Below are 27,602 nucleotides of genomic sequence, written 5' to 3'. Positions count from 1 at the left end.
TGGTTTTGATATATATCCTTAATTATTAATGACAGACTCTCTGCAAATTCTGGCTTGCTAGTGTTGCAGATTGCAAAGGCAATTTGAAACACTGCCCTGGTATGAACATGGTGGGTGGCAGCTTAACTTGGAGCAAGAAGAGTGATTCTAGTTAAACTAACAAGGGCCTGACTTACTGAAAGCTGTTCTTTGGGAAGACATCTCAAAATACTGCATTACAGGCCTTGAAGAAGTCTAACATGAAGAGAATCAGAGGGCACCAGGAGTCTTTGATAGCAAATAACCATAATGTAGGAAAATGATGGTCAGCAACTGACCAGAACCTGGAAAAAGAGCTTGCTAACAGTGTTGTCCTAAGTGTGTGTTCTTGTTGTGGAATTACATGTTTACCTGAAGCCCTAGATATAAAAGCTTGATTTGCTCTCCTTGAGCAAATATATTTTAAATTCACAGTACCATGTCACTGAGACCTTCACACTGCTCCCACAAAGCCTGCAGTGGGCTGATGTTAGAAGAATCCAATGCATATGCAGTGTTCTCAGCCATAATCACCTCCAAGCTGTGAAAATGGAATGGTTGGTCACAGAGTGGACTGACCTAAGCTTGATACGAAGAGCAAGAGAGAAAATTATTCTAGAATTAAATGTGAAATAAATAATTTCCTGAACTACAGCAGACAAAGACACCTGATTTGTATTTTTTTGCCTACCCTCTTCTGGGAAACTGGAGTTTCTCAAGTCACTTGTTGAAAAGACAATTACAGAAAAGCTCTGCTAACAGTGTGAAGTCTCTTTTTGTCAACCAGATGCTAATTGTGTAATGTATAACAGAGGATTACTGTCTTCCACTAAGGGGAGAAGAGCCAATTTTTCATGTATAGTACTTGTTTTGGTTAGTGCTAGCCTTTAGACTTCTGCTTTAGGGCCCTGGATTTTCTTGACCATACAGCATGCAGTCTTGACTTTATGTGAGAGATGCTGGTGTTTTCTGTATCTGCTGCTGTTTTACTGGTAACTTTCTGGAATGTCTCTCTGAATCAAGCAGTTCCCTAGTAAACAGGACCAAAATTCAGCATGTATGAAAATACATTGTATTTTCCTACTGGCCTATCTTCTGCCCGTGCTTGTGGAAATCTTAGGTGAGAGACTTGAAGCTACTAAAAGCAGATACTTAATGCTATGTTAGTAGGTAATTAGTTAGATAAGGTGTTACAGTGTGTGTCCTGATGGGGTTTATGAGTGTTTTGGGCAGTACATGCTTCCAGAGGCTGTTGCTTGTGTGTGTGAGTTCTGCATCTCTTGTGCAATGTTATTCTAACATCTGGGATTGCCAACATCCCACTGAGGCAGGGCAAGTCCTTGGGCTTAGATTTTTAGTTTGTTGGTTTGTTTGGTTTGTTATTTTAATCTCATTTAATAATTTTAATCTAATCTAAGTCTTTTTCCAATGCTGTCTGAGGTAAGATAGTATGTTGTGGAAGTACTTTCTGTTTTGTGAATGGTGTGAAAGGCTCATTGCCTGAGGCCTAATGCATCTCATCCCTAGAAGTAGGGCACATCCCATGCCCTTGGCACTGTCAGCCATAAAGCCACTGCGCTTTGACCCAGGCTGTTTCTTTCCAGTTCAAAGGGCATTAAGTGTCATTGGCCAAAGCCATTGATCAGATAAATAGTTGCTTGTGAGAGAATCCTCAGGGAACAAAGGAAAGTGTTACCAGCCAAAGGAATGTAGAAACTATTTAAAATTTGTACTCATTTTGAGTCTTAATTTCTTGAATGGAATCATAAAGTTTTCTTGTCAGTATTGATTTTCTTTCTTTTTAAATCATATGAGCTTCTTGCTAGCTCAACTACTGCTTCTGCCCTACCATATTAGAGCAGGTAACTAGTATATTGTAGAAACCAATTAGCATCTTCAGTATCTGGTGGTTTTCTTTCCTCTTGGAAGAAAGGCAAGAGCCAGTTGCTGAAACTTCTCACTGGATCTATTCCACAGAGGTTAAATTTAACAGGAAATCTGGCTTACTTTGACTCTTAATTCAGTGTGCTAATATAGATCTGAAAATACTTGCTGACTGATAGGTGGTCCAATTCCAGCTGCTAAGGAAGTGATGCACACTAATGGAAGCAGAAAGTTATAAACAAATTTATAAAGTGTTATGAAAATGAGCTCTTACTTTTGGCGGTCTTGTTCCCTGGGATAAGAAGCTTTTGCTAATTGCTTATAGTATTTAACAAAAAATGGAGACAAGTGGTTGGAAAGGCAGTAATAAGGTTACGTTAGAAAGAAATGCACTGGAAGGAGCAAAAAAAAAAAAAAAAAAAGCTTGCTTAGCCATCTTCAAGATGTGCCTTCAAGCGAGGGGGGGACAGGATGAGTAAGTGTTTGATTTCTTATTTTTGGACCTGACACTGATTGTTACTACAGGAAAAGGTGCTAGAGTGAAGGCTGTTTGGCCTTTCTATATGAAGTTCATGGGTAGTCTTTGATGCTCTATCTAGGTTTCATGCTGTAACCACTACCAGGATTTCGGAGAAGTGGAATAGAGACTGCTGAGATTTTTCTTCTGTCAGTTCTCCATCTTTATCCTGAGCAGCTCTGTATACCTAAGACAGGTAAGTGATTCAGGTAGGTAGCATGATTGATCAGGTCCCACTCCTCAGCTACATTTGATATTGTACCACCTTCTACACTTGGGTTTGGCTTGTTCTTCATTGCAAAGCTGTGTGTACTAGGTCCTGCCTTCTGGAACTGACCAGAGCCTTGAGAATTGTGTTGGGTGTGAGGTGGATCTTGGTTGCTTTGTATACTACGTTTAAAATAACAGCTGGAATGAAGTGGCACACGTACTTGTATGTACTGTCCTGGTCTGCTTGTGGAAGTTACTGCAGTTTTATTGGGGTTTTGCGTTTGTTTTCTGAAATCTGACAAATGATGGATTTTTCTGAGGGGTGGTTCAGTCAGCTTTACCTTTTAGGCTTCTGCTGTGCCCTGGGTTGCTTGAAGGTCTCACTTGTGTGCCTCGTCTCCAGCCGCCACTTGGAGGGAAGAAACTTTAGGACCTGAGAGAGGAAAAAAACCCCGCATCAAAAGCACTGTTTGCGCCCCCCCGGGACAGGCTGAGGGGCCGGTGCCGGGTCCCGGTGTGGCGGTGCCGGGTCCCGGTGTGGCGGTGCCGGGTCCCGGTGTGGCGGTGCCGGGTCCCGGTGTGGCGCCGGAGGGGTTAAGGCAGCGGGGGCGGGGAGCGGGCGGTGCGGGCCGGCGCGGTGGCGGCATTGGTGTCGCGGCGCTGCGGGGCTGCCGGTGAGTGGGGCCGCGGGGGACGGGGCTGAGCCCCCGGCACCGCCGGTGAGGCAGGGGCGGCGGCGTGGCTGCGGGGATGGGGTGGGAACACCTTCATCGTGAGCTTGATGAGCTCTGATTTATTAACTGTTTTCACAGTAGTCCGGCAGGACAAAACTTTCTGCAGTTCCATTAAACTTTATTATAATTTTTTTATTTAATTTTATTTTTAAACATATTTTTTCCCTCTGGCTGAAGCTGGAGAGCCTGCGGCCGGCCCCTGCCCCTCGCCGGGGCGCAAGGAGCCGAGTCTCCTGGACGCTGCCCGTCCGCAGCCGCGGGGCTTTCGGGGGCTTCCGCGGAGGCACAGCCCCGGCAAGGCGGGTGCTGCAGGTCGGCACCCGATCCACGGCTCCGAGTATATAAAGATATAATGCAGACATAAAAATATAGATCCTTCCTGCATGTACACATACGCGTTTCTATATACTTGGAACTCCGTTTCCACGTCTCTGGACCTGCGTGTGTATCGCGCCTTGCTGAGGCACTGGTAGTAAGTATCTGCCACATGGGGGGCTGGCACAGACTCTTCCATGAATTTTTTTATATCATCCTAATCTATACACTACACTGAAAAATACTGTGATATTGTTTTGCATTATATATTTTTATTAGTTTTGTTTTGTTGTAAGGAAAAAAAAAAAAAGGGGGGGGGGGGGGGGACACGAAAAAAAAAAAAAGTCCTTTTGTACCTTTGTGTTTCCAGAGGTCATGCAGGCAGGACTGTTCTCCCTTCTGTAATATTAATCTAGAAAAAGACATTTCCTGTTAGAGACTGGTGAGGTGCATTGATGTAGCTTTTGTTCTTTAAGCTGTATGGAGAATGTGGTTTCTTACATGTTTTTATGTTCTCTGAGGAGGTGTAGAGGAGAGAAGCACAATACAAATCCAGTTATATGGTGAAAAATCTGACTTCATTAAGTTTATCTGTGGACTGCAAATTAAGTGAAATAAAACAAAAGCCCCCAACTTGCACAATCAGTAACGAAGCAGCAGCTCTGATCAGCAAGTAGAGCTGAAAGGTGTATTTTTGTCAAATGCTGGACTGCAGTTTCAGAAAAGTTGGATTGACTGTATCCCTGTCCTCCTGTGCTACTATTACTGTTTTGCAACCTCCTTCAGCATAGTCTTGGTGCTATCAGATAATTACAATCTTTGAAGTACAAGATCTGACATCATAGAGAGCATATTCCTCTTGGGTATTAGTCTTAAAGGTTCAGATACTTGGAGTCTACTTCTAAGCCCTTACAGCCAGTGCCAGGTCTCTAGCAAGTATTTCCTGAAGCCTAAATTTCTACCAGTTCAGCTGAAACATTTGCTTGCAACCTGGGCTCTGCATCTGATAACAGATCAGGTGGCTTGTATTAATCAGTAGTGCCACGACTCAGGTCCTCATCAGCTTTATGCTGAACATGAACAATAGAGAAGTTCACTTGGTTGGGACTGTGCTTAAAGATTCTGTATTCAAATTCTGTAGGTTTTGTATAGGAGAGCTCATTTTTTGGACTGTAAAATGGAGCTGATCGTGATTGATGAGAGGAGCTGAAAGTTCTGAAGAAATTGAAAAGTTAGTTTAGAAGCAGAACAGGTATTTTTCTCAGAATGTTTCAAAATGTACAGGCTGTTTGAATGGCTTTAAAATATTTTAAATACTGTGTCTGTTTCCGCATTATAGGATGACCTGCCAGCTCCTTCCAGAACCACACTTAAAGGAGACTAAATGAAAGCTTTGCAGTGAAGTTTTTAGTTTGAACTCCATATATAGATTTAGTAAACCATAATTTCAGAAAGTCTTAAATTACCGAAGCCTGAACTCTAAACTTGTGGTAACTAGTGAGTTGCTTAGTATCTGTCCCTAACAACTTTCTGGAGTGCATCAGAGCTTTTTCATTTAAAAAGTAATGCAGTGCAGTAAAGCAGCTTTTTACTAAATTATTTCAGGACAGGAGCCTGGGGATCATAACACATTGGTGTAGGTGCTTCTGCATCTTTCTCTGTTTTGCAGTTCAGCTGCCCCTGTGTCTGCAGCAGCTCAGAGAGGAACAGCTCTGTCACACAGATGCACAGGGTGACACTTCTGTGCCCTGACAGTGATTTTTAAGCCTTTTATCAGTCTGTGTGTACAGAGCACTGTGGTCTGTGGCTACTGGTACTGCTTCCCCTCTCTGGAACTTGAATACTTAGTCTTGAGCGTCTATATTTTTTGTAGGTTAAATACTTTTCTTAATATTCTTTGTAGTATATAGGCTTGGTATACTATGCAGGATGGGTGATAAATAATAAAGCCTTAGATGTTTCCACCACCATTACATAACAGTTGCTGAGGAATCATCTTGATTCCCTTCATCCCATTCTTTTCCCTTTTCAGTCTAAAAGATGATGCCATTAAAATGGACAGTTACTGGAAATGAACAGATCCATGGTGAAATATGAGTGCTGCTGTACTTTCCGTCAGGTTAATATTATGTAGCTGAAGTGGGCTTTGAGTGAAAATGGATGTGGCACTCTGCTCTCCTTATTTTAAAAGGTGCTGAAGTCTGAGATAATGGAATAATAGTGCTTGTGTGTGCTTGGTTTGAGTTTAGGCAATCATCTGAAACTGGGGATAATAAAGTTGCAAAGAAAAAATATAGCCAGACACAACCAGAAGCGGGTTCCTTTGCAAATAAATACATTTTCTAGATTAAAAACACTCACCGAGCCCTATAGGTTTTTAATAATGTTTTTCCAATTTGTTGAAACTGAATTTAAAAAGTTCTTTAAAAAGTATATTCTCGGTTCTTCAAAGCGGACCGTGTCACATGTTGTTCTAAGTACAGGCAGTGCCCACAAGATTTCTTTGGGAAAATGTAAATCAGTCACTTCTGAGATAATTTGTCTCGGTAAAACCTGCTAAACCAATGTCAGCTTCCATTGCATCTTCTAATAATACCAGATATAAATATTTTCCTTAGTTTAGATTGTGATAGTTGGGCATAACTTTGTGTTCTTTATGTGCATCCTTTCAGTTTGTTTTTCTGAACTGATTTTTGTTATAATATCAATTAACTACTAAAGACAATTAAAAGTGAACCAGAGTTATGTACTTCACAAAACTCTTTCTTACAGTTACATATTAACGTTTTTGGCCTCTGCTGTGTTACACACCCTTTTCTGCACTGGTATTTCTTTCTTAGCTGAGGCAACCTGAATGGGTTTCTTGGGTTACTGTGCAATCATTTGGCTGTGTTTTCCTCTGTGGCCATACATCTATGCAGGGTGTGGAGGGGAACAAGGAACCGATTCCCTTTCTGAACTGGCACTACTTGTATGTATAGCTTGGCTGCCCCGTGCCCCAGCTTCCTTCTGCTGCCTGCACCTTCCTCTTGGGAACAAGGTGAGAGGGAATGTTTCGATTAACTAGAAAAATAAAAAGCAGAACCCATGGTTACATGCAGAAGATGAAGGGACAGAGGGTGTTCGTGTCTGCCTGTGGCAAAGGGTGCGGGCAGGGAGAGTGCTGCCACAGGATTCCTTGCCAGGGTTTTGGGCTGCTGTGTCATGGGCTGTCTGCTGTTTGTGGGATAAGTTTAAAAAGCCTAAGCAGTCTGTGCGGGTAGGTAATTGCTGCTGCTTAGTATTTGTCTGCATTAGCAGTCTGAATTCAAAGAGATTATTTTAAGTGACTTGTCTGCCTGCTCTGCCACAACTGCCTGTGATTAGCGTGATAAACTCTGCTTCCCAAAGAGCAACCTTTTACAAAAGTTTCAAAACATCTTCAGAGGTCTGTATTTAATACCTCATCTTTGCTAATGGACTAGAGGAGGCAGGGCAGGGCAGGTCTCTGGCACAGGCTGGCACCCTGCCCGAGCTGCAGGCTGAGCCTGGGTGCAGCTCGCTCCTCCGTGCTGTCCCACGGACCTGTCCGGACTGTGCCGGCTCTGCTGTCTCTCCTTCCATTCCAGAGTCTGTCGTTTTGGATACTGAACCGCCCTGAATTTTCTGCGCAGAAATCCCTCTGCCAGCTCAGGAAAACCAGCACTAAACCAGACCAGGGTTCTGCCTTGGCAAGCTTCCCTGCCTCTCACCCAAACTCAGTCCTGCTGTAGGACTTCACTGCTGTGGTCTTCTTGCAGGGTCGGTCCTGTGACTTCTGAGTCTATCTGCAGACTCTGCTTGAACCCTATCACAGTGGCTCAGTGTCCCAGCCCATGTTTGCCCGCTCCCTCCCTGTTGCATTTATCCTGAAGCTGGGCAGAAGCCATCCAAGTCCCCCAGGCTGACGCCAGCTTTTCAATAATCTTGTGGCCAATGTATTAAAGCAACTTGGTTTTTAATGGACAGGAAAGAGGCAGTGGGGTTGTGTTATGAATCACATTATGGCTTGCAGGCTAAGTTTTGTGATGACCTTCTCATTAAAATACTGTTAGAGTTTTCCTTCCGAAATGTCTGCATTAACAACAAGTAACTTGGTGTAGAGCTGATTTGCAGGCCAGATTTATTTTTTAATTGAAGTTACTTAAAGGATGATCTTAATCACAATTTGAATCAGCAAAATAATTAAAGTAACTGATATTAGATTTCATTATGCAGATTTTTAGTAACTTTCTGGAAGCAAACTAAATTCTCGTTGAATGACAGCTATTAAAGCATGTGGCTTGTAACTAGCTGAAGCTTTTGTCCCAAATGTCATCTAGGTGATGACTTTTAAATAATTCTTTATTTAGGTAGGTAGTGTAATATATTCATACATGCTCATGCAAATTCTGGACCTTTATTTTAAGAATAGTGAGGAACAAATTCTGACTTGATACAAGTTGTACTTGCATAGTGGAATTTAAAATCAATTCAGATATACAAGCTGTCTCGAAGGAAAACAGAGCTCAAGATGTGCTGGATTGGGAAGAATTCTTAATGTATAGTTTTGCATTTGAAAGCAGTTTAGCTGAACCAAATAGAGATTTTTGGGACAGATGATTGATCCCACTCAGAGCTTATGTATACTCAGTCGTAGAGAAAGGCACACTTCCCACTCTACCAGTTTCTGATCTTTGGAAGCACTATTGGTTAAAGTAACTCCATGGATTGAAAGAGGGAAAAGAGCCTTTTTGACATGAGTATGCTTTTGGCACTTGCAAAGTTTTGATGTATAAAGTTTGATGTATTTCCTTGTATGTGACTTGTGCCAAGCTAGTAGCTCAACCCATCTGTAGAATATGCAGTATGTGGTTACTGCTGTCAAGCTTCTGGAGGTCTAAATGAAGGGCTATAAAACAGTGAGTGGCATATAAGAGTTGAATGGAAATTATTTGCTGACCTTTCCCATAAGAAATGAGACATATCAAACTTGAGAGACAGTTTCAAGGCAGAAGCAGGCAATTCTTCATGAAATTAATATCAGAACTAGGGAGAGCTCTGGTGCAGACTCTAGAAGACTCTCTTGCTTTTATAAGGCTGGGCTGACCAGTTTAGCAGTTTTTTTACTGCTTCAGTTTCTTTTAAAATTTTGACAAACTTTTGTCTGAATCTTCAAAACTGAGTGTAATTAATGAAAAATTCTGAAATATGTAGTATTTAAGACGTTTTTTTTTTCTTTTAAACTTTAAACTTTCCCTGATTAAGATGAACGTTTCTGATTTGGCTGCAGAAGAGAAGACCTGAAGCATAAAGCCCTGCCAATGTGTGAAACTGTGACATACCAGGAAACATGGGATATCCTATAACTCATCTCTTGCAAATGATGTGGACTGGGACAGGACCACTGAGGATACAACTGCATAGCTCTGTCACTGCTGTGCATCTTCCCTGAGGCCAGAATAGTTCTGCTGAGAGGATTTAAAATAAAATGAAAGCATGAAGTAAGGCACTGTCTGGAAGGACCCTGGTGTGACAGCCACGTGCTACATCTCTGCTCTGAAGGACTGGGATGCAAATTAGCTTCAGCTGGGCTGCTGTTTTGATGCAGCTTCCATTTGGACATCTCTGGAGTCTGTCCTGTGACCCTGAAACCACCATTGGATGCTTTTCTGCTCCTTTTGCTGCTCCTACCCTATCTCAGCACAGTGAGGCATCTATTTGAAAACCGTTTGTCATTTGAGCTCTGCTGTGTGACAGTGAGTCTTTGTAGTGTGATTATTTTGGATGAGAATTACCAGTGTACAATTTGTTTTTTTCTCAGGTACCACTTCAAATGAGGATGGGATTTCAATAACCTGAAGTATTTAGAATAAGTTCATAACTGATATTCTGGGTTTCTTTAAGCTTGTTCTGCAGATAAGATGCAAAAAGCATCTGCAGATCACTTTATTCTTGTGTCAGTGCAAATAAAAAAGATTCATCTATTGAGATGATTACACAGTAAGAAAAAACATGTTTTAAAAACCTTCCCTATAATTTTCACAGATTTTTTTTCTTTTTTCCTACCATTCTTGCCCAAGAATCTGCATCTATTTGCAGGCGTTTGGGCTGTTCTGCAATAGCTTCATGTCAAGCTCAGCAAGTCCTTTACTGTCTTGGTGGGTAAGAGCAGAGCATCACTGCTGGGCAGAGCTGCTCTGGTAGCTATTGTCTGCAGCTCCTCAGGGCCTTCTGGTCACTTACAGATTTAAACTGACTTCTGAGTAATTCTTAGGTGAAAATGGTGAATGTCCCGACTGCCCAAGTTTATCATATTGCCCTGAAAAGGAAGCAGCAGACATTGAATTCTGGTTGACTCCTTACGGTGGATCTGAGTTGCTGAGGCTTTTTTATTTTTAAATGAAGGAATCCTCGAATGTTTCAGCACCAGGAATGATTTACTTGTTTCCTTCCACTTGTCCTTAAGTAATTGTTCTTATTTCTGACTATGTATGTGACTTGGATGCTTTAGGTAAAATACTCTTTTATAAGAGAAGCGCCTGCGTAGGTTCTTGGGGGTAATAAAATGGACAACAATATCAAGTGGCCTGATTTCATGTTGACTACTAAATGTAGGATGGGAATAAAAAAAAAGAGAGGCCTGGGAGTAGTTCAGATAGTTTGTTGTTGTTGTTGTTATAATAATAATTTTGCTGAAAATATGAATCACCTAATAGTGCAAGTTGGTTTAAAATTAGATAATACAAAGATTGTATGAGAAATAACACAAGGAGCATAACTTAAATGGCAGAAGATAAACCTTTTTATCTTAAAGCTCAGAAGGAACCTTTGATATAAATGTGGCTTGTTAGCTGGCCTGCTGGGGATTGCTTAATTTGCTTCCTAGTTCCTGGAGAGATGTGATACAACTGTTAAGTAACCACAGGGTGGTAATAGACTAAGTACCAAGTGAACTTCATCTTTGATTTGCAATCAGCTTTAGCTGCAGAGGTGAAAAGCTTATGCTTTTCTCTATCATTCTGCTTGTAACCACTTCTAGGATTTATGGTTTTGGGGTTTTTTTGTTTTGGTTTTTTTTTTGTTTTTTCATTTAAGTCCTGCTCAGTCTGTCTCTGGCATTCCTGACAGCCTGAGGCTTTAGAAAGCTATTAGTGTTTCTGCCTCTCCTGCAGCTTTGTGTCCTGGATACTTCCTTCTCTCTGTCCTTAGAGTCAGGCACAAGTTTGCCACCCTATAAATCTATCATGATTAGGATCTTGTGCCGTAATTGGGTTCCTAGGGTTTGCTGAAACTATGCAACATCTATTAATGGAGCCATTGTCAAAACCCCTTATTCAGTCCTGACAGTGAATGTGAGGGATAGTGATGATCAGACACAAACTCTCCCCACTAGGCTGAGACCCTCCTCGGGGTTCAGTCACCATCAGTAATTGCTGTCAGATCTGCCTGTGTTAAGTTACTTTGAGTTCAGCTTGATTCATAATAAAGGCATTAAAATTGCCAAGGCAGCTGACATTGACCTCACTGGAGTAGCTGAAATGTGATGTAATCTGGAACACAGGCTCCCCCTTCCATCATGCTTAATAGTCTTGTGTCCAAAATAGTGCTGAGTGGGTTTAAGAAAACAACAACCCCAGCACTACTGCTGTTGCTGGGGCCTGGTTTGTCCTGTGGTTGGATAGGAAACTGTTTTTATTTTAAAGGGAATTGGTCTGTGTGGTGCTCCCAGGACTCTACGTTGACAGCACAATAAAATAATCTGGCTTCAGCAAAGTCAAATTTGTAGAAAGTATTTTTTCCTTTTCAGAACACTTACTTGAAGCCTGTAGCAGTAAATAACAGGCATAGGCTCAGAATCAACATGCTTGTAGCATCTTACAGAGATCATTTCTTATATTTATTAATATGTAATTGATTTTCTTTTCCGTAATAGACCTTTTCTTGCCAAGTCAGCAAATTGAGTTATGATTTATTCTTCCCTGTCCTGACTGCATATATTGAGAAACGGGAATAATGATGGGGCTGTGGCTCAAACATGAGATTTCACAGCAAGAATGGCTTGGCCTTTTCTCAAATTTTCTTTGTGACTTCCAGAAAGTCACTTTTAACCTCTTAATTTCCACTTTGTTTGTACAGTATGACTGCTAGTGCAAAGGGACTGTGCTGGTAAGTCTTTTAAAAATAAGGAGGTAAGTCTTTTAAAAATTGTTATTCATCCAAGCATCAGTTACTTCAGTCCATCAGTGGACAGATTATTTTCTTTTGCATTAACTCTGTACAGTATGGATTTTTACTTAAGGCCTTCAAATATTGTCCCAGTCCAATCCCCTCCCTACCTCCAAGAAAAAAAAACCAAAACTGTTAGGTATGATGATTGAAGAAAGATCACTAGTTGATTTTTAATCCTTCTTTATTTTGTCCCTTCCACCCTTCCTAGGATGCAGGGGCTTTAATCCAGGATGAATGAATGCTATTATGACAAGCGCATGGACTTTTTCTATAACAAGACAAACACTGACACAGTAGATGAGTGGACAGGGACCCAGCTTATTGTTGTTCTGTGTTTTGGGACATTTTTCTGCCTCTTCATTTTCGTTTCAAATTCATTGGTTATAGCAGCTGTGGTCAAGAACAAGAGGTTTCATTTTCCCTTTTACTATCTCCTGGCCAACTTAGCTGCTGCAGACTTTTTTGCTGGAATTGCCTATGTCTTCTTGATGTTCAACACAGGCCCAGTGTCGAAGACATTAACTGTGAACCGCTGGTTTTTGCGTCAGGGGCTTCTGGACACCAGCCTGACAGCTTCCCTGGTGAACCTCCTGGTCATTGCTGTCGAGCGGCACATGTCAATCATGCGGATGAAGATCCACAGTAACCTCACCAAGAAGAGAGTCACCTTTTTAATTATATCCATTTGGGCCATTGCTATTTTCATGGGTGCTGTTCCTACCCTGGGTTGGAACTGCCTCTGTGACATTACTGCCTGCTCATCCCTGGCACCTATTTACAGCAGAAGCTACCTGGTGTTCTGGAGTGTCTTAAACCTTGTCGTCTTCTTCATTATGGTGGTGGTTTACATAAGAATCTACATGTATGTCCAGAGGAAAACTAATGTTTTGTCGTCACACACTAGTGGATCCATTAGCCGTAGGAAAACCCCTGTGAAGCTCATGAAGACTGTCATGACTCTCTTAGGTAAGAGACTACAAATCGTGGTGTGCAAGGCTGTGAATGGGTTTGTGTGTTGGTTTGTCTTTGCTTGGTGTTTTTTGGTTTGCTTGTTTTTTAAACCAACCCCCCTAAAACAAATCAAACCAAAACAACCCTCCCCAAACTTTTAAGTGTTGGAGGCATTTAGATTTCTATCTGCTTTAGGTAGTGAAATAAGTGTTGCTCCACACAGAAACATTAAGTAGGGGACTGGTCAATACATAGAAAAGTGTCTGTATTTTGGAAATAGCTTGTTACAAAACACATTATCTATGGGGTTCTTTTAGTCAGTGGGAGGGGAATACAAAATCACTTTGGCAGAAGGCATGTGAAGATTCATAGCTCCCTAGTAGAACATTTTCACTGTTTGTTAATTATCTGTACAAGGCCATGAATCCTATGGCTGGATGTGGACAATTTCCTTTGTACTTCTTCCTCTTGTCTGTTTCCTAAATATACCAACTTCTTCCCCATGAAAACATGTGATCCCTGGGGAAAGGAGAGGATGCCTGGTGAGTCTGTGACTTTGCCAGAGTTACGCTTTGCAAGGTGAGAATTTACCTGAATTCTGTGAAGATTGCATAGTGCAAAATATTTTCAGATGATGATACAGTACGGCCTTGGATATCTGGATCATAACTTGATTTGACCTGGAATCTGCCCTAAAGACAGTGTTGATATCTGGGCAACTGAGATCACTTAATCAGCTGGTTGTGATGGAGCTGATTATCAAATCAGAGATGCACCGAGCGCACGTGTTCGAGATGCTTTGTTGCTGGATGAACCATGATGAGAACCAGAGTTCTCATTAATGGGCTCTGTTTGTTTCATGGGAGATTCAGGACAAAATCCTGCTTCTGCTTCTGTGTGGAAGGAGGCTGTACATAGCTGGGTGCTGCTGGCATGCTGCTCCTCCTGTTTACCTCCACCTCCCCTCTTAAGGAGCCCAGGCCTGTGGCTGGTTGCTCCTCCATCACTGTTGTCTGTGGGTATTCTCCTCCCGTGGTCCTACAATTAAGAGTTGGGGGAGCCTGGGTTTCAGTGTGAATTCATGGATTTCATGATGATCACAGCTGCAGGTGGTTTTTTGCACCACCCTTTGTTATTGGGTGACCTCCTGCAGAGGCTGGGGCTCAGGTCTCTGCCGTCGACCTTTTTCTACCATAACCCTAAAATGGTCCATCAGAGGATTGGAACAAAGCTTTCCCTTTGGCATGCTAAACCACAGGAAGTTATCTGGTTGAAACTAGAAGATATGAAACCTAGCAAAAGGGGCTAAGATGTTCTTGGGCTGACCTTGTGGCACAGTTCTAGCTAAGTCTGTCACTGTAGCTTTGAAGATGGGTGGCTGCAGGTGTGTGGGTGCATGATTTTCAGGTGCTATGGATGTGGTAGCTCATCTGAGCTTGGCAGAGAGATTCCTGCTAAATTGAAGCTTTAGGGCAGATGGTTTTCACTTTCAGTGAAAATATAGTTTAATTGGTAACTTGCTGTTTTAACTCGGGTGCCCATGTGGCACAGTCATCTGGAAGCTACTGCACTCTTTTTTTTCCTCAGTGTTGGCATGCTTGGGGACAGCTTTGGGATGCAGAGATTTATGACATGATGCTGCTGAAGCATCAGTAGTGCTTCCAGGTACACAAGAATTCATTTTCAAGCAAAAATGATGTAATCTACAAGAATATCCATGTTTAAATCTAACAGAAAATATTCAAACTGAGGCATTGTGATGCCTGATTTCCTGTAATCCAGTGGGAAGACTCAGAGCTGTTCTGATCCATATGGCAGTAAGGCTATATTTCATGTAACTTCTGTAAATTTTAGAGTCCCAGAAATTAGTTTCTTTTTGGAGTGTGGCACTTTGTCAGGGAGATGAGGTTCTACAGCATAAAATGTCTGCAAACAAGAAAATAGCCTGAGTGCCAAGACAAAGGTATATATTTATGTTTAACCATGGTTCCCTCTGAAAGCTCTGTGGTAAAAATAGCAACATCCAAGCAAGGCTGCAAGTCTGAGCTGTGCCTTGCTTTCATCTGTGATGCTAAGAGCAGAATGTGAATCACTTTTGTTATCTCTGTACACAGAAAAGTGTGTTTTTTATGGAATCAAAGCAACAGGTCCAAGAAAGCATCAGCCACTGACTGAAAACCGTGACTGCATTGCCCCCTTCTCCTTGTCTTCAGTTGTGGGATGGGGGAATGTGCAGAGAGATGTCTGCAAATGTCTGTTATCTTCCCATAGTTTTCCCACTGATATGTTTATGGGTTTTGCCTGTATAGGCAGACAGGGGTATATTCTAGGAGCTCACAGACTAATCCAGCCTGAAATCTTGGGCTTTTTTTGAGGAGAGATTTTTGTGTCTTTTGTTAGATGTGGCATTGGGATCTGTGTCCTCTCCTGCTCACTTCCGTGAACACAGGGTTGGACCTTACCTTGCATGCTTTGTGGTTCAAATGGTTAAAACACTTTCAGTTCTTGTTCTAAAGAATGTTTGTTACCATCTTAATTTCTGTGTGTAACTGGTGTTTTGGCGACTTTGCCAGTGACCCTTAGTGGCTTGCAAAAGCTCTCTGTCCAAATACTGAGACACTCAGCTAGGCACAGTATTGTCTGGGTGGTCTGGTTAAAAGGGATGGGATGTGCTGGTGAACCCCAAGGCAATAACTCAGTACAGTGTTTCTCCATTATAGACTGTGAGAGAGAGTTGGTGTCACAACTGCTTACTCAGCACGCTGGAGCCACATCAGTGTGTAGGACAGAGAAAACAAGTGTTGTGGTAGCAGCTTGCAGCTTCTGATGCCAGTGGGCAATGAAGGAATGTTACTGATGTTAACCAGTATCTCAGAGCTAACACCATGAAATTAGTACTTAGCATCACAAAAATCTTGGTCCAACAGAGTAGAAAATGCAGTTTCTGAAAGAGGTGGTCTCTTGCCTTTGTTCTGTACAATATTGCCTGGTACATAATAAATCAGTTGAATTTTGTCAGGAATCCAGAAGCACGGACTTCCAGCAAGATCCGTTTTTCCTTGACCTGGATATATTTTTCAGCAATCTTAATCCTTAATAAGCCACATGAATGCACTTTATATACCACTATTGCCTGCCCACCAGATGGGCACAGTTTCCATTAAAATCCTTGATGGGCACAAGTGTCCAGTGCTGCTGAGAGCAGCCCAGGTGCACAGCACAGCTGGTGGGATGCCTCCTGTGCCACCAAATCTCTGCTCCTCTGCTGCCTGGGTCCTGTCATGGGGCCAGGCAGCCCTCCTGCTGCTTGCTCACACAGCTCACATATGGCAAAACCAGTGGCTTTGGGAAAAAACACCAAAAAAACAGATGGACTTGCTTTCCCTACCAGAATTGTTCAACAGATACTAATACTCTCAGGAGAGCTTTTTAGCATGTAGCTGTTAGCATCCTTATTTTTCTGATTATTTTTTTAAGCCCCCCAAAAGGGGAAATTCTGCTGTTAAAAACGATTGGAATTTCCTCAGTATGCTGCTCAAATTGCGACTGTTGTGCAGAGTTGTAATTTTCTATTTCTGTATGTCAGATGGCAATTGTGGCTTGTGCTAAGTTAGTATTACCATGTGTATGGCTGCTCCTTCCTCGGGCTGAGGGCAAGGGATGATGGGCTGTGGTGCCGGGGGAGGCAGGAAGGCAGAAGGGGCAGCTCGGGGCCCCTCCTGAGCTTCTGGCCCAGGGCTGAGTTGGGTTCCTTAAAAGCACTGCCCACACCCCTGCCTTGTGGTGGGGATGGGCAGTAACATGGAGAGATGCAAAGGCGATACTGAACTCCCTTGAAAGCTGTGTGTTTTATCCCTTCTTCCTGTTGTCTTCACTCTAAGAGCTCTTCTCCCTTATTGCCCCTTTCTTTAATTTTTTTTTTCCTCTTTTCTGAGGGGCTGGTGGGAGAAGAGTGTGTTGTCCTACCTTGTCTCTTTCAGCCTTTATTATCACCTTGTACTGTCCTGCTTCTCCCTCAGAGGGACTGTTGTCATTCCTGCCTTGCAGCTGGAACATGGGACCTCTGCTGCTCCTGGGCTTGTCCAGTGGTTTCTTGCTATGTTTTGGGGAAATGCCTCTTGCAGAGTTTTCTTGTTCCCCCATCACCACACTCTTCCTCATCCTGTTTGTTTGTTTGCTTTCGTGTATTTGTTGTTTTGTTGTTTTGTTTTTCTTTTTATTCTGTTCTTCGCTTCGTTTCTTTAGCCTGGCTGCTGCATTTTTTGATTCATCTTTACTAACTTATCTATTTGTTTCTTTCTCTTTTTTTCACTTACAACTGAACCTGTTTCCTGGATCCAAGTTGTTCAGTCTCGAGCACGCAGCACACACAACCCCGGAGGGAGCAGCCCTGGAGGGAGCAGTGCAGATGTGAGCTGCTGCTCTGGCCAGGGGGCTGGCAGTGTTCATCTGCCACAGGCAACAGCATGAATCCTACACGAGCTGTGGGGTTTCCAGACAGAATGTGTTTAAATTGTGTGATTCTTGTTCTATGAACTGGGCAGTGTGCCCATAGCTCTGCACTCAGCTGTTGTGTGACAAAGCATGTTTCTTCTCTGCATTGTGACAGTGGTGGAAGTGGCCACCTGGGATCTTATCCTTCAGTATGTGAAAAAGATGGAGAAAGTCTGCACCCACAGTGCCAGTTCCATGTTTGTCAGTGCTCCAGAGCTCTTGTTTATTTATCAGGCTGGACAAATCACTGCTGTGATGACCTTTCCCCACTTGTGTTTGAGCTGAGGCTGTCATCAGCTGGATTCTTGCTCTCCGCAGCCTTCTTAGAGCTGACCTGTCTCGTAGTCAAGGCTTGACAAAGAAGCTCCAGTAGATGTAATTTTCTGTTATCATTAGAGTTTTGTCCTCTCTTTTCTGCTTTTATAATTTTCCTGTAGAATATTGATTAATCCAATAATCTTGTAAAATGCAGAAAGCCCCAAACTCCTAGCTGTTTGAAGTCCTTGTTTTTCTCCATTATTTCTAGGTGCCTTTGTTGTCTGCTGGACTCCTGGCCTGGTTGTCTTACTGCTTGATGGTCTGAACTGCACCTACTGTGGAATTCAGAATGTTAAAAGGTGGTTTCTTCTCCTGGCCCTGTTGAACTCTGTCATGAATCCAATAATTTATTCATACAAAGATGATGAGATGTGGGTTACCATGAAAAGGATGATTTGCTGCTCCTCTGAGATTAAGAGTCAGGAAAGACGCTCGTCACGGATCCCCTCAACAGTTCTTTGCAGGAGCACAGATACCTCAGGGCACTACATTGAAGATGGCATTATTCAAGGGACCATTTGTGGAAAAGGAGATCTTGGTAACAAAGGAAACTCCTGAGCTATTCAAGAGACTGACTTGGCTGGAAAAGAGGGGGGGAAGGGAGAGGTTTTGTAAGAGAAGATTGACTGGCAAAGCTAGTAAACAATATATCCACTTTGTTCCAGAGTCTAAACTCCAGTGTTAACAAAAGTTCTTATAAATAATTGCCCGATGGAAAAACACTTTGTAATGAAGAAAACTTTCTGTGCTGCCATCATCTTTCTCTTTTTCTTTTTTTTTTTCTTTTAAGTACATGAAATCGTTTTTTTTATGTGAATGGAATAAATACATCTCCGAGACTTCTTGTGCATGGAAGAACCAAAATGTAAGCAATGTAGTGAGACCCTCCTTAAGCCCCTACAAAGAGAATAAACCTGCCTCACTGTGGAGGCTTGGCATTCATTGAGTATTTATGCTTTGAACAGTTTCTGTGATCTTGAGGAGGATCACTGGCTTGGTTGGACACAATTGTAACTTGTTCCCTTGATTTATGAAGTTCATGAAATAGCGCATACTTACTTTGCCTGTTCCTCCTCCTTATCTTGTTTTCAAAAGAGGTAGCTTGAAGATTTGTTAAAGCTATGCCAGGAACCTGGCTGTGATGGGAAGCCCAGACCAGACACCTGTGTGCGTGAGTATTCTGACTGTGGATTGTCAGGATCTGAGAGTGCAAAAAGCACAAAACCCGTTATTACTTCCATAGTGGAGTGAATGCTGCAAGGAGATACATTGCACTCTGCTGCTGCCTTTGAGAAGGCAGACACTGAGGGTGGATTAACAAGGACAGCAGTGTGGCTGTGTTTATTTTACTCCCCCTGATAACATCAAATGGGTGTGGTCACCCCTCTTCAACCACTATGTTGAATGAAATCTAAAATTCTTGTTTTAAGAGTGCAAATTTTTAAGGAAAGTTTAAATACACATATATAGAGGTTCAAACAAGCTATCTCAAATAAAAAAATAACTTACAGGAAAAACGCCTGAAACCAACCTCAGCCCATACAAAAAGTACAGTATGCGTTGATTGCTTGACCTTTGTGGACCACATTTAACCTCTGATTTGCAAGCAGATCTTAACTGGAAAGTATTTGAGGAAGAAGTCGTGAAACAGCAAGAATTGAAGGGCTTTCAGCATTATGACTAATGAAGCCTAGTGTTAATGCAGCCACAGCCCTAAAAGCTAAAGTTTTTACTTATGGAGCATGCTGTAATGGAGGATCCAGCAATTTAAAGCTCTAGGGTAAAGTCTTTAGATTTAAACTTGAAATTAAAAATTGGAATGTAGCTTTCTTGGTACATTAAAAACCTGGGTCTTGCTGTTTGGTTTCAGTAACAGTGAGCTCCCTGCTGCCTGTCTAGAAAAAGTCTGATCCCTGGTATTAAAGCTGGTGACCATTACCTAGGGTCACTTTGACCACTTGGATTTGTCAGAGAACAACACCAAGAGCATATTGTATGAGACCAAAAGGTAATGATCAGCTGCAGTTTGGGCAAATTCTTCCTTTGGTGCAACTTGCATGCAGATATCTAGACTCTGTTGTTCAAAACAGAACCAGCACTTGGCTCAAAGGCCAGGTAGAATTTTGTAGAAGGCACTGGGGGATTTCATAGCAGGCCTTAGCTTAGGAACACAGCAAGCCTCTGTTGGGGCAGCTCTTCTGTAACACCAGTGGCCTTGCAGGGAAAGGGCCTAACATTTCAGGTAGATGCTGTATTTGAGTAACGCTAAAAAGGTTTACACATTTTTTATTTTTTTTTTGCCGTTGTAATGCAATGTTCTTGTGCAAATACTACTTCATTAGTTCGGTGTTTTGAAAAGTATGTAAAGTGGTGCTTTCTAGAGCTGGTGGCATTGCAAAGGCATAGCATGCAAACATTCCTGTCCCTACAGCTATTCACAGTGTGCAGTTTGTGGCTGAAGCTCCGTATACAAAGATAACAGAAAATAAAATGCTACTTCAAAATAAGATACCTGGTTTGTTTCCTCTTTGAATGGTTATTGAACATTACCTTGGCCCTACAGTCAGCAGTAAATGGCTGCTGTGACTTGTACCCATTTCCACAGGTCCATCTGAGCTAAAACTGATCAAACTTCAGATGAAAACAAAAATGGGGAAATGTTGCTTCCTGTTATCATGGAGAGGTGGGTTGGTGGGATATGTTTTAATAACATTTTTGTGTTTGCTAGCAATTATCAGTGTTAGGTTGTAGTTGGACTTGATCTTGGACATCTTTTCCAACTAAGGTGATTCTGTGTAATAATTGGTTGAATCAGGCCCTGACAAGAGCTTGGATGAAGATCTGGAACATCTGTAGTGGTGGAGAGCACTAGGTCTCTCCTGCAGAGCTTGGGGTTTGGGCTGCAATATAACTAGATATGGATGATTTTTCTGAGTAAGCAGGAATAGGTGACTCTTGTAAAGGTAAAGGACTGTGTTGTTTTGCAGAGCACCTTGTTCAATGGACTCCTGGCCTGGACTGAGATGGGGGATGCCTTATCAATTGTTCTGCTACAAGTAAGTGGGAGGGTTTGAAGTCTGCCCTCTTATTCCTTCAGTTATCTCATTAAAAAAACCAACAAAAACAACCCCCAAAACGAACCAGATCCCAATAGCTTGCAAACTGGTGCCTTTTGAATGTTGTTATTTGCAGTGAGATGCTCACCATTTCAGCATGGTAGTCCCTTCAGAGCTGCTACCTCTCTATTACTATAAATTGCAATGTGGCATGACTGGAGCAGGAAACTGATCTTGCATCAAACTTTCCGAAAAACTGCTGCAACAGAAACTGTATAATGTTTCCTATGTAAAACTGTCTAAACATCCAGCTGCTTATATAGTGGGGAATTTCTTTCTAACTTCATAAACATTTATCAGAATAGTTTGTCTCAAGGAAAACATTAAAGTAGCATTTGTACTTGAATTAAAAAACAAAAAGAAAAAAAAAAAAAAGGAAAAGAGCATCTGATGAAGGCAAGTTTTATGTGCTGTCCTTGTTGCCTTTTCACTAACATCCCATAAAAATAGCTATCAGTGTCTGTTTTCTGCATGTGCCTGCTTCTGTTCATGTTTGCCAGATGTTTGAGATGAAATTCATTCTTTTGGGAAGGCTTTAAGGTGAACACCCACAGAAAACTGAGAACTCTGATTCTTAGGAGGCAGAGGAAGGCAAGGGTAGTTACAGTTAAGTTGAATAGTTAGAAGGTTCTGTGTGTTCCTGGTGGTGCTAAAGGCCTTTCTGTGTCTGAGACTTGAGAGCTGCTGTACTGCAGTAAGCAGCAAACAGGTACTTCCAACACCACACCTTTGCAGCAATTATGGTTTGAAAACATTTGTGACATCTTCTCCTTTCCCCCTCTGCAGCTGCTTGTCTCCCTAACCAAAGCTGCTCTTCCTGTTGATCAGTGGGTCCAGGAAGAAACATTAAATAGCTTTTTCCAGGGCAAAGAGGTATGGTCTGTCCTCTGTGGTTAGCTCCCCTCCTAAAGCCTGTGTGGTCACAATCATTAGAGATGCTTTTCAGAGAATTTAATTAAAAGCTGGGAACAATGGGGTTTTATTTTACATGATAGATTAATCATTGTTTAATAACTATGTGCATGTGAGAGAAGTTTCTCTGATATCTGTGCTGTTAGTTTGAGTGAGGAGGTGTGGGTGCTGAGTCCCTCTGGTACAGCAGCCAAATACCTACAGCTTGAGTGGCTCTGGGACATGACTTGCTGCACTGCTTTGGGACTCCTTTACCATGGTGACTTTCCCCTCAGAGTAGTTTGGTTTGGTTGGTTGTTGTTGTTTTTCTTTTGTTTGTTGGCTTGGGGGTTTTTTTTAGTAATTGCTGCAGACTAGTGAAATGAAATGCATCTTGTACATGTGGCAGCTTGTGCATGTATTTGTGAACTGCAGTAATTTACTTTTTCACAGTTTTAGTGAATTTTGCATGAAGATTTCTAAGCTACTGCTCATTGGAAGATGATTGAGGAAAGGTCATTTTAAACCTGTCCTGTATCTTATTCTCTTTCCCCATAACTGTCTGTTGGCTCCTACAGTAGCAGATGCAGTTCAGGATCAGCCTTTTGTCTGGGCCAGAGCAACTTCTGCTTACAAGATTAGAGACAAAAAGTGAAAACATATGGAAATGTTGAAATGAAGAAGGCAGGGAAATTCTGTTATTTATCCTAGCCAATAATTCTAATGAACATTTTAAATCACTTGAAAGAAGTGATCCCATTTTTCCCCTTGAACCTACTCCCTCCCTATGCTGGTGAAGCTGTTTGTTAGACCATAGGTGAACTGTAGTGAGTCTGAAAAATAGCAATGTCTGTCACCCAGGGTTATTAATGAGAGATACTCCACTTGTCATGGGCTGGCAGCTGTATTATTTCCTTGGTTTTTCATGTAGAGTCATACGGATTATTTGTTTTCTATAAATCTTCATAAAATACTGTCCTCCTTGAATGCTACACTTTGCAGTCACTAGGCATGCTTCTGTTGGGGGGGGAAGGAAAAAAACCATCTTGAGACAAGGAATTAGGTCATGATATTCCTTCCCCCTCACCCAAGGTCTTTTGGAAGATAAGGAATTTAGACACTTCAATGCTCTGAGCTATTCTTCAAAACATCCTGCTGATCTTTCATGTAGCAATTGGTCCCTGGGCTTCTTTTATGCATCTTTTTATAATATCGTGGATGTTTTTTTCACTACAGCAGGCAGAAGCATCTGTTTTCTTCCAGCCTACTTACAAGCACTATTTTGCAGCCACTAAGTATGCTATTTTGAATGCCTTACATAGGCATCTATGCATCTTATCTTGTGTGTGGAAATAAATTATTTTCAAACTAATTTCTGTTATGTTTAAAACAGGCAGCTGTGCTAGGAACAGCTTTTTTTTCTGAGCTGGCCTTTACTAGTATCCCAGTTGTGCACTTGGGACTCTATTGTACAGCCCTATCAACATGCAGAATGAGAAAAGCACAGGTCACTTATTTATCTGTTCTCAGGCCTAGCTGTATTTTACCTTAATTTTTAACCTAATTGAAACCACAGATATAATCTAACTTCTCTTAACAAAAAAAAAAAAAAAAAAATCACATTAAAAAAACCCATGACAAGACAAACAAAAAAATTCTGAATATAAAAAAACAATGAAAACCAATTCTGAATATCTTTAGGGAAGGTGTAAGTAAGCAACTTATCTTCCCTGACCTTCAGTTTACCTGATATATGATATATGAAAATTGGTATATGAAAATTAAGGAAGTACTGTTTCTGAGCACAAGTAACTGCTTGGGAGTTTGGTAGGAGATCTCCTGGGCATGTGCTTCTTATGTAGAAAGGTTCTTTAGCTTTTCTCCTGAAGCTTCTGTGGAAGCAGACAGGCTTACTGGCCTGGGACCACTGCTGTTGCTCTCACCCATTATTGCATTTTGTATGTGTAATAGTTAAGAATATATATTCACTGTCTTGACCTTAAATGTTAAGATTCTCTAGCTAGACTCTCACAGTATGGTTAATTTTATCTCCAGCTTCTGTTTATATTTATGCAAACAAGTGTTTGGTAGGTTGTCTTAAATTAGGTTTCTACTAGGAATATGTTCAGTTACTGATGGTTGTCAAAATGCACAGGAGTGAAAAGGCTTGACCTCCAGAGATGGAAATGTTATTAATGCTTAAATGATTCTATTCAAATCCCAGTTAACGCATCAGTTGTTCTGAATGTCAGTGTATTTGTTTGTGCAGTGCTCTCTGTGTTACTGGGCTGGGATTTTCCCACAGGTATAGATGAGTTAATTTAATCAGAATCATAAGGTTTTGTGCCTATAGGGGTAAAGGGCCTGCAGACTGTGAACTCGCAATTGCTCACCCACATATTTAGCTTTAACTTCTTGCACAGTTGCATTGCTTTCAGGAAAGCCCTTTCTGTGAAAAGAGTCCCACGTGTGTCAGCAATAGTGAGACAGAGACATTTAATGTTGCTTAATTTAGACTGTTTCTGCTAGATGGGAAACTGTCCCTTTACCAAGAGGCATAGTGCAGCACTCTGCCTTCCTTCACAGGCATGATTGTTGATTTTAAAGAGGAAACATTTGGGCCCATAAGTATAAATTCACAGTGTTGGGTTATGTCTCAAATTTGACCTACGTTGACCTATTTTCCCCTTTATAATCTCTTTGCACAGACCATGCATATTTTTTGTTTCTTCTGCTTTGTTCTGCAAGGCATAAATTAAACTATTATTTCCTCCAAACAGATAAATTCCAGCAGTATTGGGTCCTGGAAAAATCCTTCAGTTTCACAGACCGGAGAGACTCAACAAGAAAGAAATATGGTTGAGCAGAAATTTTAGTCTTGGGTTTTTTCAAGGTCAGAATAGCAACAATTGAAAAAAAAATTTTAAAAAATGTTTGAACATATTATTAAAAATGCTGGACAATAATAATTTGGCAAAAGAAAAGCAGACCCTAAGCTTGTAATGGATTAAATGGGAGTTAAAGTCATAGACTGTTAACTAGAGGGTTTTTTGAATAGCAGAACCAAAGGTCTCTCTTTTCTGACTGATGACTTCTCTGAAATGGGGTAAAGATGCCAAATGCATTCAGCTCCTTCCCAGCACGAGAAGATCCAGGCAGAAGGGTGATCTCCTCTTCCCTCAGCAAAACTTCAGTCTGCCTTTTTGTCCCCATGGGCACCAGGAGCTTTATTGATTCATGGAAAGGAAACCAAGCCTGAGGATGGAGGATCTTCTGCTGAGCTCTGGCTGGACACTTTCTGGCAGATGTTTGTGCCCCCCTTCCCCAGCAGGAGCTGAGATTGCACCATGGTTCTTCCTTCCATGGAGGCAGGAGCAGATTCCTGTCGACCCAAACTGCCTGTTTTCCCAGAACCTGTTGGTGAGGTTCCGTATCTTCCTCTCAGTCAAGTTTTATTGAAGGTGAGCAGTGATTTCAAAAATTATGAGGGAATTGTCAGGTGAAAAGCAATACAGATGCATGTGCCTCGTTCCATTCAGAAATCAGAATAAAACTGTTTTCTGGTTCAAGCTCTGTAAGTTATGGATGCAATCTTAAGCTTGCCTGTGCATAGGTTAGGACTCCCTGAGAGGGGAGGCTGTAATCCTCAAAGCTGCTTCACAGCAAATCTGCAGCACACTGATACCCCACCCTTACTGTGCCCTTAACTCACCTTCTCACCCAGTCAGTGCTGGGGAAAATACCATAATCTGTCATCTTTATCCCGTTTGATAGCAAGCAAAATTGCTAAGAATTATTGAGGTGACGTAGCTTAGACTGCCTCTCTGCAGGAGTATTAATATGGCTTGTGGTTCTCCCAGAGGTAGCAGGGTGACTTGCTAAAAGCTGTGAGTCCATCTATACAAACACAGCTATAAATGAAGGAAAATCAGGCTCCCATGCTCCCTCAGCTTGGGCAGGGTCTGTTGATGATGGCTGAGTTTCAGAGGCTCCACAACGTGCCTTGAGGATTTGCTTCTGTGAGTGAATCTGGAGATCTTTGTGTCTGATGGGAGTGCTCTGGGTGAGCCAGAGATGACAATGGTTGATGTGAGGGATCCTCTACCCTCATGTCAGCCAGGGGATGCAGATGGTCGAGGGAGATTCCCAGTGCACAAGGCTGCTCCTATGAGCTAAACCTGATGCTGCTGACTCTTTGTTGGGCTGTTCAACTAACAACAACTATTTTTGTAAACCCTTTTTATAGGGAGTGGGCCATCCCAATGGTGTTGTGGGTGTTCACAGCCTCAGCTTCCAGAGTCAGGGGCAGCAGGACCAGGTCCTGCTTGGCGTTTGGTGCTGAGACACAAGGGTAGAAAGCTTGAAGGAAAAGTAAGAGGTGACACCTCAATATCAAGGGAGTTAAGCCCAAATGACTTGCTGAGGGTTTCCAGACAGGAGTCTTTGATGGATGGCAATTCCCTTCTCTCTGTTCCCTCTTCTCTTGCCCTCTGTCTCTTCTGACCCTTTGCAGCAGCAGTTCGAGCCTCGGAGTTGAAGTGCCAAGAGCTTTCAGTAAGTAAAGCCAAGTGCTGATGAGAAGAGGTGCCAGGGAGGAGATAACAGTGGGTATGGTACCAGCAGTTTGTCCTCCTCTGCAGCAGTCACACCGAGTATTTTGACTTGCTACAGTGATTTCCTGTGGGCTGATACCCTCTGATTTGATACAAATGGTAGCAACAGGCTCCATCAGGAGCTGCCCTGAGGGTTGTTAATTCATTTAGTCCCACAATGAAGACTGAGTGAGCTATTATTTCAAAAGGCAAGCTGGATCCAGCATGTATTTGTATTAACATGCCAATGCCTCACCCAGCCCAGCAAAGTAGTTTTTTCCTAATGCATGTTTGGCTGGGAGACAAGCAATGCTCTTGGGATGTGTTATCTTTATGAAGAGTAAACAAAAAACATTCTCTGGGGAGCAGGTAGGGTGCTGTGGTGTGTGGCACTGCTGTGTTTTGCTCGCTTGATTTCTGTGCACCTCTCTTTTGTATAGATTAGACTGGCAGATGTCACAGTGAGGATAAGGACTTTGGGCTTCCTGAGATGCCCAGTGACTGGGATTGCCTGCCCAGTGGTGCAGCTGGGAGCTCTTTACAGTTCCTGCTGTATTTTGGCAGTGACAAGGAGATTTGGTGGCAGTCCTGGATGCTTGGTCTGCCTGCAGTACCGGTGCCCACCCACACATGGGGTCTTCACAGATTCCCCAACACCCTTGAGAGCCTGGAGGCTCTAACACATCTTTCCAATTATGGGGTTTAAATTTTTGCCCCTTTATCTTATAATACACAGTTCTGACATTGTCAAAGTTGAAGCAGCTGGAGCTTTCTTTAATCCAGGAGAGAGTTGACTCAATTCGGCTTTGCCCAGTTTTATTTAAAGACCATGACTACCACTTGTGAAATGTTACTTGGGAATGCTATATTATTACATTATCTGCTTTTCCATCTGCTGAATGCCATGGTTCCAGCAGCAAAAATATCACTGTCTGACAGTAGCAGCTGTGAAAGGTCTTATTTAGTCTTCAAAAAGTAAAAAACTAAAACCTGATACCACTAAAGATAAGCCAAGTTTTGGTATACTAAAACTTTATTTGGATGTGATTTTAGGAATGTTACTATTTATAGTACCTGTGGATCTTTACTCCTGCGCAGGAGGAAGATTGTGCACATCTATAATTACAAGCGCAATTATTTGCTTATTCCTGATTTAAACAATGTTACATTACTGTTTATAACCCATGTACAAATATATAACCCTCTGTGTAGGTCTGGCCTCAGCATTCTGCTTGGTTGTTCCCCAGCCCTGGGAGATGGCACCTATCACTGGCTTCTCCATACAGAGTAAAGAACCCATCTCCCATCTTCTGTGTAACTCCAATAACCTGGT

General features: G+C 42.1%; 1 protein-coding gene across 5 annotated transcripts; it reads left to right on the top strand.

Moving 5' to 3' along the window:
* Window positions 1-3,251: 3,251 nt before the first annotated feature.
* LPAR3 (lysophosphatidic acid receptor 3) lies at window positions 3,252-20,177 on the top strand. Of its 5 annotated transcripts, none has more exons than XM_071750552.1 (4): window positions 3,252-3,303; window positions 8,969-9,434; window positions 12,116-12,873; window positions 17,879-20,177. In XM_071750552.1, exons 3-4 carry the CDS (start codon window positions 12,138-12,140, stop codon window positions 18,226-18,228), a joined length of 1,086 nt encoding a protein of 361 aa, XP_071606653.1. In that variant the 5' UTR covers window positions 3,252-3,303; window positions 8,969-9,434; window positions 12,116-12,137; the 3' UTR covers window positions 18,229-20,177. The 5 variants fall into 5 exon arrangements, with proteins under 5 accessions (XP_071606653.1, XP_071606652.1, XP_071606650.1 ...); XM_071750550.1 differs by having other exon boundaries at window positions 3,294-3,835; XM_071750553.1 differs by having other exon boundaries at window positions 3,297-3,348.
* Window positions 20,178-27,602: the final 7,425 nt, after the last annotated feature.

The sequence above is a fragment of the Heliangelus exortis genome, chromosome 8 (genome assembly GCF_036169615.1).
Source record: "Heliangelus exortis chromosome 8, bHelExo1.hap1, whole genome shotgun sequence".
Lineage (NCBI taxonomy): Eukaryota > Metazoa > Chordata > Aves > Apodiformes > Trochilidae > Heliangelus > Heliangelus exortis.
The sequence above is the reverse complement of the archived record's forward strand: the minus strand, read 5'-3'. Positions and strand labels throughout refer to the sequence as shown.

What these genes read in the sequence shown, in the direction of transcription:
- LPAR3 (XM_071750552.1), top strand. Translation starts at nt 12,138, where the DNA reads ATGAATGAATGCTATTATGACAAGCGCATGGACTTTTTCTATAACAAG. An exon ending in GACTGTCATGACTCTCTTAG is followed by an intron (nt 12,874 to 17,878) that starts GTAAGAGACTAC and finishes CATTATTTCTAG; the next exon opens with GTGCCTTTGTTGTCTGCTGG.